Raw genomic sequence first — 13,341 nt, 5'->3', positions numbered from 1 at the left:
ATATCCCACCCATGAATGTGTACCATGGCATCTCAAGGGCTGTTCATTTGAATGGAAAGTTTACATAGAGAAGAGACGCTCTGGAAGGTCCTTGTGGCTGTTCTTGAAGTACCTGAGTGGTGTGGTAGTTCTCCCTTGCCCTGATCAGTCTTCAGGGACAGGGAGAGTTTGGTGGAGTAGATGGAGGGGACAGGCAGGTGCAGTGCACACCGTAAAGTAGGCCTACAACAGCTTGTACACAAGTGATGTGAAGACTGTGTGTGTGTGTGTGTGTGTGTGTGTGTGTGTGTGTGTGTGTGTGTCGGGGAGGGCATCTGTTTGATTGCTTTTACCACCTGTTCCTGGACGGCAGTTTTAATATGAATTACTTTGCTGCTTTTCAGACTTCTTTACATTATGTTCATTAGTGTGTCCAAGTTTGGGGAAATATTCTTAAAACAAATCCATTTGCCTTTGCAGTGAGAGCCTATTCTATTGTGTTCACAGCCTGGCTACGTGCTGTTGAGATTGGCTTTTTACTCCTATTTGTCTATCTATCTATCAGGCTTCTGTGGAAGCCTGGAGCCAAAGAAGTGTTTTGGTTTTCCAGAATGTGAAAAAAGATTTTGGAAATCAACACGTCAGTAAGCTGGATGTGAACCCTTGGTGACAGTTAGAGTTAATCATTTCGTTAGATGAGTCTTAACTACCTAGGAGAAAAGGAAGCAATTGGGTGTTGATATGCGCCTTGATTGAATCAAGGTATGTGGCAGGCCCTAGCAAGGACATATGGTGTACTAAAAGCTCATTGCCAGCCGAGAAGAGTGGTTACTAACACACCTTGCTGGGGTGGTGGGGTGCTCCTTCCTCTGCAGTGATTGGGATACCATGCCAGTGAGCCCACAGGAGCATAAATGTCCAGTATGTGAGAAACACCAAGTGTCTAACAAACTGGATGACAGAATTGGGGTTAGAAATGGCCTTCAATGACTATGATGTTAGGGTGGGAGTAGTTACCTCAGTAACTGGTGGAGGAGGTCTCTGTTCAAGAGGCCACCACTTACTGGGTCTAGTAATGGGACATGATTGGTTAGAAAGTCAATGTACTTGTAGACTGAGCTGACGGGAGTACAGTATAATGAAAGGACAAAGAGAGGTGGTAGGCCCATCTGAAGGCTTGTGCTCAGATTCAGGGGCCCTGTTTGAGAAGGGGCATTGACCAACTCAAGAAGGTTCTAGGCTACTGAACAGGCTGTCACTTGAATGAAGATGGAAGTAGAAGCTGGTTTTCTGTCCTGAGAAATGAAGGATGTGGGACAGTGGGACCCTTGGGATATCTGGCACTTATTCTGCACAACTGGATTAGATGAGTCCTTCATAGCTCCCGCCAGTCAGATGGGAACAGACTGAGGGATTTTCTGCAAATTCATGTGAAAGCCAGCAGAAATTAGAATGGAAGCCAATGCTCTGATGCCCTTTCCCTCTGACACTCTTGCCTGTTGACTAACCATGCAGCCCCAGGTCTGTTTTGTGTTGAACTGGGCAGTCATTAAAATTGTGGAACTGTGGTCAGATATGTGTATGTGGTGTAGCTGCAACTCCACAAAACAAGTGACAACTGTAGTGAAGAGATCAGAGGTAAATCCATTCAATGCCCCAGGACTGGGGGTATGTGGAGGGTGGGAGTCTAAATGTTTGGTTTTCTGCTGTCCATGCAGAATGAGCATAGATTCCATTGATTGGTGGTTGAGCACTTAGCTAGCTGTTTATCCTGCCTTTGACACTCTGGAGGGTGGGAGTTGTGCTGGGTTTGTGTGTGTGTGTGTGTGGGAGGGTGAATGCAATGCTCACTCGACACCCACAACTGTTTGCTTTCTCCATTGAGTTTCTGCTAAGCATGTTGACCGATGGGCCACAATATTTAGTCCATCGATAAAAAGCCAACTACTAATGGCAGAAAACGCATCAAACTGGCCAGAAAAGTGGTTATACAAGAATCTAAAAAGCCTGGTCGTTATAATGTTTCTCCAGTCCAGTCCAGTCCAGGCTAACAGTGTTAATTGTGGATTCTGCTACAAAATGTGAATGTTTTTGTGTGCGTTTGCCAAAGGGCTGTCTCCTCCCTGGCATTTTCAAGCAGCTCCCTGTGGGTTTCTGGCCTGGCCACACTTCCTCGGGTGTCAGGGACAGACTCCCCAGGCCAGGAGGCTGTCCCAGGGGCCTCCTTCCATTGGGCCCTCCTTGGTGGTCTTCGATCCCACTCTGTCCTGCCTGCTATATCTGATGACCCCCAGTTTTATTTATTTATTTACTTATTTATCTATCTATCTGTCTATCTGTCTATGTTTTTACCAGAGCAGTGCTCAGCTCTGGCTTATAGTGGCTGGGAGTTTGGAGCCCCAAGCATGACAGTCTTTTTGCATAACCACTGTGCTAGCTACCCCTTACCCTCAACTCCCCACCTTTAGCTCAGATGACCCACTTACCTCTCACTTCCGAAACTATTATTAACCCCCCCCCCATTGCCCACAGATTCAAATATGCTCTCTCGGAGGCCAGAAGATGGCACAATAGGTAGAATGTACACTTCAGTCAGCAATGCCTTAGCTGCTGTGAGCCTCTGGGTTCAATCCCCAGCTTCCCATGGGAGCACCATGGACAGCCCCCAGGGAGAGCTCTTTGAGTGGTGGGCCAGTGCTGGGGTCTCTTTCTTTGTCTCCCTATCTGGCTCTTCTCTGTCTTTCCCTCTACATATAGAAAAATAAATAAATAATTATGTTGGGAGGCTTCCCTGTAGTACCACACATACAAGACACTCCTGGTTCATTCCTGGTACTGCATTAAAAAATAAATATATATCCTTAGGACCAGTGTAATAGCTCCCTTGGATAATGTACCATGTGACTCAAGAGGTGGCACAATGAATAAAGCATTGACCTTTCAAGCTTGAAGTCTTGAGTTCGGTTTCTGGTATCATTTGTGCCAGTGATGCTCTGACATGCTTGCTCTATCAATCTCTTGTTAGTAAATGAAATATGTAACAATCATTTGAAAATGTATGTCTCATAAAAGGATAAACACCCCCCCACACACACACACCGGTGCCTTACAGGATGTACTCTCTAAATCCCTCAGCTTCCACTCATGCTGCATGTGCCATCCTGTGCTGTGCACACTGAGCCCCCTCCCCTCACATGGAATACCACCTCGACAGCCGTTCCTCTCTGGAGCCAACCCTACCTGAACTTTCTTTTCTCAATTCAGTGCCCAGGGATGATCCGAGGCCACTTCCCTGACTTAATTTTTTCATTCTTCGTTTCTTAGTTCAATCGAGGAAAAGTCAGAGAGAGAGACACACAGACAAACAAAGAGACAGAGAGGAGAGTTACTACTCCACGACCCATGGAGCACGTCTGATGCCTTGCAGTGCTCCCATGTGGTACCACTGGGTCATGTGTAGTAAGGTTAATACTGCACTGCAAGCTAGGCCCTGACCCCAGCCCTCCTTCAGATTCTCACTCCTGAGCTTGTGACACTGTCCCTTGTGGCCACAGCCTGTTTACCATCTCTGGGTGGGTACAGTTATTGGTCTGCAAAACCACTGTGCTCCGAGCACACAGGTGGAGCCTGGCCCAGCGGGGGCCCAGTCTGGGGAGCCAGAGGAAGGCCTTCTGTCTTACTGACACTGGCAGTGGTCTTGTCCAGGGGCAAGGCCTTCCTTGTCAGACCAGCCCAGGGGCCGACTGATAGCAGCTATGCCAGCAAAGTGTGTCTGGTGAGTCCCTACCAGCAGAGGCCTGCCTACTGTGCTTTGGCCACTTCTGGGCCCCTACCACACCCAGGCATGGCACCAGCACTGCTGTAGGACTCTAGAACCCCCACAGCTGCCCCTGACCTTAAGGCCCTCAGGACTTCAGGAAGATAGCTTCTTAAGGCTTTCTAGGCACACATGTGGGGAGTTTCCTCATGGGTGAGGACAGCTGAGCTCTTTGTTCATTCATACCTTCACCTCATTCTTCCAGAAACATCCAGTGAGGCCCCATGGTGATTGGGACACCGAGTTGGGTGGCTGCTGTGCCGACGAGTGATTGTGGAATCACTTGGCTAAGCCTGAGGAGGTTGCATAATGCTGGGAGGTGACTCCCAAGTGTGGCTGTCCCTGCCAATGAGTCATAGATCTTTATAGAGGAGGTGACCTCTGAACCCAGTGTGAAAGAATGCTAACAGGTTCCCATACAAGAGGGGTGCTGGGGGAGGGAGGGAGGAGGGGCAGGCCAGTGAGGCTTCTTGTCCACCATGCCTTTCCTGTCACAAGCCAGAAGAGCAGGTGGACCAGCAAGACAGCCAAGTGACATGCTGGAACAGAGGGACAGAAGGGGCATGAGGCTGGATTCTAGCACATTCCAGGCCCTGAGACCCTGTGCAGGATGACTGGGTTTACGAACTCGGCTGTGAGAAGTTTGTCAAAGTCAAGGATGAGAGCCTCAGACTAAACTTTTGTGAGAGACCTTCCCCAATGTGGCTGCTGTGTGGAGGGCTGGCAGCAAGGGGAGCAGTAGGAGGCCCCAGAGGATGACAGAGAAGGGGGTGGCACAGTGCACTTTGACGCTTCTAGCTTTTGCAAATGGGAGCCTCGAGCTAGCAAGATGACACAGAGAGAAGCATCCCATATTTCTCCCTGGAGTTCACTGTTTGAGGGGCCTCTGGGTTCTTTCCTGGCTGTATGTTCCCTGGAACTTCCTAGGTAACATAGTGGGTGAATCTCCCAACCTCACTCCCTGTTGTGCCAGCAACAGCGTCCACCCTTCTTCAGGACCCCCCTGTGTTCTTCATATGCCCTGATAACACCACCATTTAGTATCCTGTCTTTTAAGTATTTGTTAATGATGGGGGGGAGAGAGAGAGAGAGAGTGAAAAGAGGAGGAGGAGGAAGAGGGAGCCCAAAAAGTGCTCTGGCATATGCAGTGCTAGGGACTGGTCTCAACCTCATGCTTGAGAGTCCAGCACTGTCTATGCATCACCTCCCAGGCCGCTAGTGTCCCATCTTACCCATCCCCAAATCAACAGCTGTCCCCAGGTGTGCAGCTGATGTCACTGTCACCTGATGAGGAAGGCTGGCACGTGCCATTTTTCCAACCATTGGTAATCCAAGTTGTGTGTGTGTGTGTGTGTGTGTGTGTGTTTTGTTTGTTTTGTCTTGGTTTTAATTTGGCTCCAGGCACTGAAGACAGGGGCTTGTGTATATGTGATCCAGCTGAGTGGCCTCCCCTGCCTGATGTTCTAGCCTTTAATCTTTCTGAGACAGAGATAGAGTGGAAGGAAGCGGGGAGAAGAGGGAGGGGCCGCATCATAGCGTTTCACCACTCATGGGGCTCCCCTGGTGCCATCCATGCCCCCCCATGTGGTGCCTGGGCTGGAACTCAGAACTTCGTGTTTGGTAAGGCATGTATTCTACCTGGTTTGCTTCTAGTGCATGTACAGGGAATGAATTGATGACCTGTGGTTTTCATGATGCCACTGAACCACCTGCCCAGCTTAATGCTTCCTTATTCTCTATTTTTAGAGAAACTCAGAGAGAAGAGAGAGATACCACAGCAGCACTCTACCACCCATGGCGCTCACTTTGTGCTGCTCATGGTGCTCTCATGTGATGCCAGGGCTCAAACCCAGAGCCTCTGGCATGGTAAGGTGCATGCTGTCCCCATGAACCCCCTCCCGGGCCCTGGGGTCACTATTCCTGATGTCACCAATAGAAAGTCTTCATGCAACCCACTCAGAGAATCATCTTGTTCTCCTCTGCCCTCAGTTCCACTTTGTCTGTGTTTCACTCATCGCTCTTGGCACTTGTGACCTGGCCTTGTGGCTGTTTGGGTCATATGTCTTGTCTTCCAGACAAGGTCCCAGGTTCTGGAGCCCCCAGTGTCCACTGCAGTTTCTGTGACATTTCAGAGAAAAGATAGGGATCCCCCTCTTCTGCCTGCCGTGCTTCAACAATTTCACACACCTCAAGTCCAATTTCACACACCTCAAGTCCTAGACGGCTGGCATGTCTCGGGGACTCATTTTCTGTTTTCTGTGGAGTCATTCAGTCCTGACACTCTTCTCTCCCTGGAGAGGGACAGAGACGGGCAAGATGTCAGCTGACTTTGAGCCTGTCTGCCCTTGGGTTTGACATTCTGGCTTCCATGTGGGTGTGGAGGCTCAGGCCTTTACTATTGTCTCTGCATCTTCCTGCATTGGTGCCAGGTTGGCATTTAGGGTACAGTGGCCAGGCCTCACAGCAGACTGCTTCACAGGTGCACTCTGCATCTGTGAACCCACATAGTCAAAAGTGGGGGTTGTCTGGGCTTTTGGACGTCAGTCCTATGTTAGAGTGACTTGGCTGAATGTGCCAGCTAGACCCCCCCACATAGAGGCCTGCCAGAGATTATTGGTCAGTTCTGTTTGCAGAGCACAGTAAGGGCCTGCAAACACTGAAGTCCCCTCTATTGTGCTCTAGCGACCACGAGACAGGTCCCAGGCTGTTCTCTCTAGCTGTCCCTACTTTATGGATCAGGCTGCCTGTGAGGTACAGTCACTTGTCAGAGTTTCCAGGCTAGTGAATGTCAAAATTCTGGCTTGAGCTGGCTGTGTCTGGCTTCAAAACTGGTGCTTAGCGGTCTTTGTTTTATTGTCTTTATTTATTTATCGCATAGAGGCAGCCAGAAATCGAGAGGAAAAAGGACATAGACAGGGAGAGAGACAGAGAGACAACTGCAGCACTGCTTCACCACTTGTGAAGCTTTTCCACCTGCAGGTGGGGACTGGGAGCTTGAACCCTGGTCCTTTCTCATTGTAACATGTGCGCTCAACCAGATGGACCACCACCTGGCCCCTCAGCAGTCTTCTCTATGATACACACACTCACTGTCTTAACTATGAGACACACATTCTCTCACTGTTAACTTTCTATGAGGACAGTCCACTCCCAAGAACTTGGAGCCAGATGATCAGTTTACCCAGTAGAGTGCACACCTTACTGTGCATGAGTCCCTGGGTTCAGCTGTGACACCACGTAGGAGCACTATTAACAGCACAGGGATGTTGAGTGGTGCCTTGGTGTTTCTCCTCTTTCTCTCCCTTCCTCTCCAAGGAAGGAAATAATGAAACATTGGAGGGAGCCGGGCGGTGGCACACCTGGTTAAGCCCACATATCACCATGCACAGTTCAAGCCCCTGCTGCCCACTACCAGGAGAAAGCTTCATGAGTGGTGAAGTAGTGTTTCAGGTCTCTCTCTCTCTCTCTCTCTCCTTGTCCTCTCCTCCCCTCTCAATTTCTCTCTGTCCTATCAAATGAAATATCAATAGAACGAGGAAAAAAAGTAGGAACATCCAGGAAATAGGTTGGAAAGATATGCTTGAAATATCCTACTTGAATCTCACCACTTTTCTGTTGTTCTCATTTGTGGTATGTTTTGCATATGACACCATGTATGAACTCACATCTCTACCACCAGTCAAGAGAGATGACTGTCCCAGTCATCCCCCAAGAATTCCCTCAGGCTGCCCCAGAACAGTCACACCCTCTGGAAACACATCTCTGTACTTCTGTATGTCTTGTCATTTTTACAATGTCATGAATGGAACCATAGGGCACATTACCTTTTTGGTGAGAGCCTTTGTCCATTCACTGTGACGTTCCCCAGCTTCTCCTGGGCTGTGAGTAGTCAGAAGCCGCTCATTTGTGTGCCTGAGTGGTATTTCCCATGATCCGTTTTGACAGTGCTGCCCTTGTTGGGTTTCTAGATAGACCCAAACTGAGCTCATGTTCATGCAGAAATGTGTAGTTGGCATGTTGTGTTGTAAGAAAGGAGACTGAAAGTAGAAGCAAAACTTTCCTTTTATTTCCGTGCCCCCCTCCCAAGGCATCTATTTTTTTTCTTTTTAATTGCAAGAGCAAGCGAACAGAGTACTGCTCCACCATTTATGATCTTCGCTTTGGTTTCACTTGTTTGTACAGCCTGCCAGAAATTGAACCTAGGGCCTCATGCATTTGAGACCTACACTGCTGAACCACTTCTCAGGTCAGAAAAGGACTTTATTTTTCTTTAAAATTGAGGGGAAACCCTAGTGATCTATTTTTTTAATTTTTAATTCTCTTTATTTATTTACTGAGTAGAGACAGAGAGGGAAGGAGGTGATAGAGAGGGAGAGAGACAGAGAGAAACCCGAAGCCCTGCTAAACCACTCACAAATATTTCTCCCTGCAGGTGGGTCTGGGGGCTCGAATGTGGGTCCTTGTGCATTGTAGCGTGTGTACTTAGCCAGGTGCACCAGCACCCAACCCCAAGGGCATCTTTCTAAAGAACAGTAATTTAGAGCCTGGGGAGGTGGCTCAGCATCAGAGCACATGCTTTGCATGCACAAGACCCTTGGTTTGATTCCCAGCACGGCATACAAACAAGAAAGGCAGGACGGGTGAGGGAATTCAGCAGTAGAGCAAAGGCCTTGCTTGCCTTACATCCCTGACACCACATAGGCTAGAGCTGAGTCGTTCCCTGCATTCTTGTTCTCTCTCTTTTTCTCTCTCCCCGCCTCACTCTCAATCTCCATTTCACTGCATTCCACAAATTAGTTTCCTTATTATCAGAGTCCTCTTCCTCTTGCATAGTGTTAAAGAAAATGGTGGATTTAAAAAAAAAATGTGTAACTCTTCCTATCATGGTCTGTGTGACTACATATTTTAATCACAGTAGTTTGACTGCGTATTCTGTGTGCTGCTTGCCCCCATTCAAATGAGTTTTTCCATGCACTGTGATTATTTGAGAAGCTGCATGCCTGTCCATCGACTGGGGGAGCTATTGTTCAGCTCGTTGCCCACCCCTGACCATCTCTGGCCTTATCTTGCACATGCAGCCATTTCTACCAGTGCGTAATAGCTGCAAGCTCAGTACGTAGGACTGGAATTGCAGACAGGATGGATCAAACCATTTTTCACCTTTATTGGGGGATTAATGTTTTACATTAGACAGTGACTACAATAGTCTGTACATGCGTGACATTTCTCCATTTTCCTCATAACAATACAATCCTCACTAGGTCCTCTGTCATCCTTTTCCAGGACCTGTACTCTCCCCCCCCAACCCCCCACCCCAGAGTTTACTTTGGTGCAATACACCAACTCCAGTTCAGGTTCTACTTGTATTTTTTCTTCTGATCTTGTTCTTCAACTTCTGCCTGTGAGTGAGATCATCCCATATTCATCCTTCTGTTTCTGACTTATTTCACTTAACATGATTTCTTCAAGTTCCATCCAAGATGGGCTGAAAACAGCAAAATCACTACTTTTAATAGCTGAGTAGTATTCCATTTTGTATATAGACCACAACTTGCTCAGCCACTCATCTGTTGTTGGACACCTGGGTTGCTTCCAGGTTTTGGCTATTACACATTGTGCTGCTTAGAACATAGGTATACACAAGTCTATTTGGATGGTTGTATTGGGTTCCTTAGGATATATTCCCCAGGAGAGGAATTGCAGGATCATAGGGTAGGTCTGCTTCTAGCCTTGTGATAGTTCTCCAGACTCCTCTCTACAGAGGTTGGACCAATTTACATTCCTACCGGCAGTGCAGGAGAGTTCCTTTGACCCCACAACCTCTCCAGTATTTGTTGCTTTTACCTTTTCTGATATATGACATTCTCACAGGATTGAAGTGGTATCTCATTATTGTCTTTATTTGTATTTCTCTGACAATCAAAGACTTGGAGCATTTTTTATGTGTTTCTCAGCCTTTTGGATCTCTTCTGTGGTGAGTATTCTGTCCATTTCCTCTCTTCATTTTTTAGATGAGGTTATTTGTTTTCTTGTTGTTGAGTTTGGCAAGCTCTTTATATATTTTGGTTGTTAAACTCTTCTCTGATGCATGGCATGTAAAGGTCTTCTTCCATTCTGTAAGGGGTCTCTTTGTTTGAGTATTGGTTTCTTTAGCTGTGCAGAAGCTTTTTAATCTGATGTAGTCCCATAGGTTTATACTTGCCTTAGTTGTCTTTGAAATTGGATTCGTTTCATTGAAGATATCTTTAAAGTTTAAGCAGAAAAGAGTTCTGCCAATATTTTCCTCTTAAGTATCTGATAGTTTCTTGTCTAACATCTAAGTCATTGATCTACTTGGAATTTACTTTTGTATTTGGTGAAATATAGTGGTTCAGTTTCATTCTTCTGCATGTTTCAACCCATTTTTTCCCAACACCATTTGTTGAAGAGACTCTGCTTTCCCCATTTAATAGTCTGGGCAAATTTGTCAAAGATTAGATGTCCATAGGTGTGGGGGCTTACTTCTGGGTCCGCAATTCTATTCCACTAGTCAGTGTGTCTATTCATGTTCCAGTACCAAGCAGTTTTGATGGCAATGGCCCTATAATCCAATTTGAGATCTGGGAGTGTGATGCCTCCAATTGTGTTCTTTCTTCTTAAGATTGTTTTGGCAATTCCAGGTATTTTCTGGTTCCAGATAAACATTTGTAGCATTTCTTCTATTCTTCTAAAAAATGTGTTTGGGATCTTGGTGGGGATAGCATTAAATTTGTAGATGGCTCTGGGTAGTATATTCATTTTGATGATGTTAATTCTTCCAACCCATGAACATGGAATACCTTTCCACTTCTTTGTGGGATCAGACCATTTCTATAGTCCTTTTAGTGTGAATTCCCAGCCCTGGGTTCAAATTGCAGTCCTTCCCAGTTTTCTTTTTTTAGCAAGCTGCTAAAGCTTCTGGCCAGCCCAGGGACCTTGGCTGGGGACAGAAGGACACCCCTTACATGTGGAGCTGTGTGGCAGAAAGTGAATTGGTGTACTCTGAGTACACTAGGTGTTCTGGACATGGCAGCTGCTGCTCCTGGTGTGATGACAGCTGTGTCACACTGCACTCCCTGTGATGCCCACACCAGATATCTGAGGAACCATGGGCAGGCTTCACCATGCCATCAGCCGTACTCTTCGGGAAATGCACTCTTGCCTGAGATGGGCACTGGGGAGGGAGCATAAGGCAGAGAAGCAGGTACACCAGCAGTCTGATCCAAGTGGTCTGAAAGTTCAGAGGAGAACATGGGAAACTTCAGTTAATTTGGAAAAGCAAAAATCTGCTGATCCAGAGTTTAAGCCCCTGGGAGAATCTTGGTAGTCAGGAAATCTAGATCATAGTGGCCAAAGGGAACCCTGCACTTGGAGCACTCAGACCTGGTATCTCAGGATGACTACTACTACTATTACTACTACTGCTACTGCTACTCCCACCTCTTCTTCTTCCTCCTCTTCCTCCTCCTCCTCCTCCTCTTCTTCTTCTTCTTCCTCCTCCTCCTCTTCTTCTTCTTCTTGTCCTTCTTCTTCCGTTTTTACTTCTTAAAAAATCATTATCTTTCTTGTATAGAGGTAGTCAAAAATTAAGAGGGAGGGAGGAGGTAGGGAGAGAGACAGAGAGACACCTGCAGACCAGCTTTACCATTCATAAAGCTTTCCCATTGCAGGTGGGGATTGGGGCCTCAAACCCCAGTTCTTGTGCATTGTAACATGTGTACTCAACTAGGTGTGCTACCACTCTTCCCAGGACTTCTTGAAGATTGGTGAAGGGGTTCAGTTGGCCAGATGAGATTACTGCATGGGGAAACCTGCAGACACAAGCTGGCAAGGACAACATGGACCCTTCAGTTGTGACACTGGAATGGGACCCTCCTTGGGGAGGCAGGGCAGAATGGCAGATGTTGGCGGGTGGTGGGTGCATCTTAGTTGTATAATAAACTAGCTTACTGCTTGCTCTCTCATGTGTATTGTAGATCATATTTTGTCCTCAGAGTAGTAAAAACCTTCCTGAAAGTCTGTGGTGACAGTTTTGATGTGTGTTTGATGTTTTTTTTTTTTTTTCACTTGACAGAAATATTGACCTTTGTCTTTTTGTCCATTGCAGGATTCTACTCTAATTCTTGATGTTCCTCTGGGCGTCATCTCCAGAATTGAGAAAATGGGAGGCGCAACAAGTAGAGGAGAAAATTCCTATGGTCTAGACATTACTTGTAAAGTAAGAGTTTCAGTGCTTTCTCACACAAAGAAACAGAGGTGCTGTAGTATTGAATGCTAAGGGGAACATTTCCATGCGGGTCTAAAGTCAGTCATAGATGCCTGACCTCCATGGCAAGTGGTGAGTGGGGTGGGGGAGAGGAAGGCTTCAGTGTGTGAAGTCTCTTCCTGTCTCCTCTGTCCCTTTCTTTCCATCTGAAAAAGTTGGCCCAGAGCTGTGAATCTCCAGCAGTGAAAATAAATAAAGTCAAAGACAGCAACCTATTGGGAAGTGTTCAGTTCTAGAAGGAGCAGGAGGCTGGCTTGGAAACCATCTGTCTCCATGGGTCTCATATCCAAATATGGACCATAGTCACCAGGCAGCATTTGTATTTAAATGTCAGAGTCTGGTTTCTATCTCAGATCCAATTGACAGATATTCTTGGAGGGCTGGGGCCTGGAAGCTGGAGTTCTAAAGTGTCTCCAGCAATTGAAGTAGCCGTGCATTACAGAAACCGGCGCACCTGTTCTGTACAAGCCCAGGCAGATGTTTTAGTTCTGGTTGCTCTGTTCCTATTGAACATTTTTCTTTGAGTTTTGGTTTTCCAAGAGTCTTTTTATTCTCCCCGCCAACACACACACACCACCAGGTTTTATTCCTGGGGCTCGGTGCTGGCACTATGAATCGACTGCTCCTGGTGGACTTTTCTTCTTCTCCTCCTTCTCCCTCCCCTTCTTCTAATATTTCATTAATATAATAGAGAGGAATTGAGAGAGGATGGGGAGAGAGAGGGGAAAAGAAGGGTAGACACCTGCAGACATGTTTCACTGCTACAGATGGGGAGCAGGCTTAAACCCTGGTCTTTGTGTTTGATAATATGGGTACTTAACTGAGTGTGCCACCATCTGGCTCCGAGATTCTTTTTATTCTTGCAGAACTGGGGCCTCTCCTGTGTATGATTTTGCTTTTCTGGGCCACTTTTTCATTCAGATAGACAGAAAGAGAAGATAATTCACCATAGAACTGAAACTTCTCCTGGTGCCATGGCACCTCCCATGTGGTGCTGGGGCTCAAACCTGGGCCAAGTGCATGACAAGGCACATGATCTATCTGGTAAGCTAGCTCTCTTAACTAGAGTCCCATTGTTGAGTGGGGTGGGAGTTTGCTGTCCTCCACCTAGTCCTACTTCTTCATTCTGGAGAAGGGGAAGTGAGACCTCCCTTGAGTGGGATTCGCAGCCTAGGGCTGTCCATACTGCCAAAGGAAGAAAAGAATCAAAACTCCAGTCTCCTCTCCTGGCCTCGTGCACTCTGATTGTTTAGGACCAGCT

At 47.0% G+C, this 13,341-nt stretch overlaps 1 protein-coding gene across 7 annotated transcripts in view; it reads left to right on the top strand.

Moving 5' to 3' along the window:
* The window catches only part of MTM1 (myotubularin 1), a 114,945-nt gene that overhangs the window by 35,411 nt on the left and 66,193 nt on the right, over nt 1-13,341 (top strand). For all 7 annotated transcript variants that reach the window (XM_060183550.1, XM_060183551.1, XM_060183552.1 and 4 more), the window contains one exon: nt 11,922-12,032. In XM_060183550.1, the coding sequence (XP_060039533.1) occupies nt 11,922-12,032 (111 nt within the window). The remainder of the gene's footprint in view (nt 1-11,921; nt 12,033-13,341) is intronic.

This window comes from Erinaceus europaeus, chromosome X, assembly GCF_950295315.1.
Source record: "Erinaceus europaeus chromosome X, mEriEur2.1, whole genome shotgun sequence".
Lineage (NCBI taxonomy): Eukaryota > Metazoa > Chordata > Mammalia > Eulipotyphla > Erinaceidae > Erinaceus > Erinaceus europaeus.
This window is presented reverse-complemented; position numbering and strand designations above follow the sequence as displayed.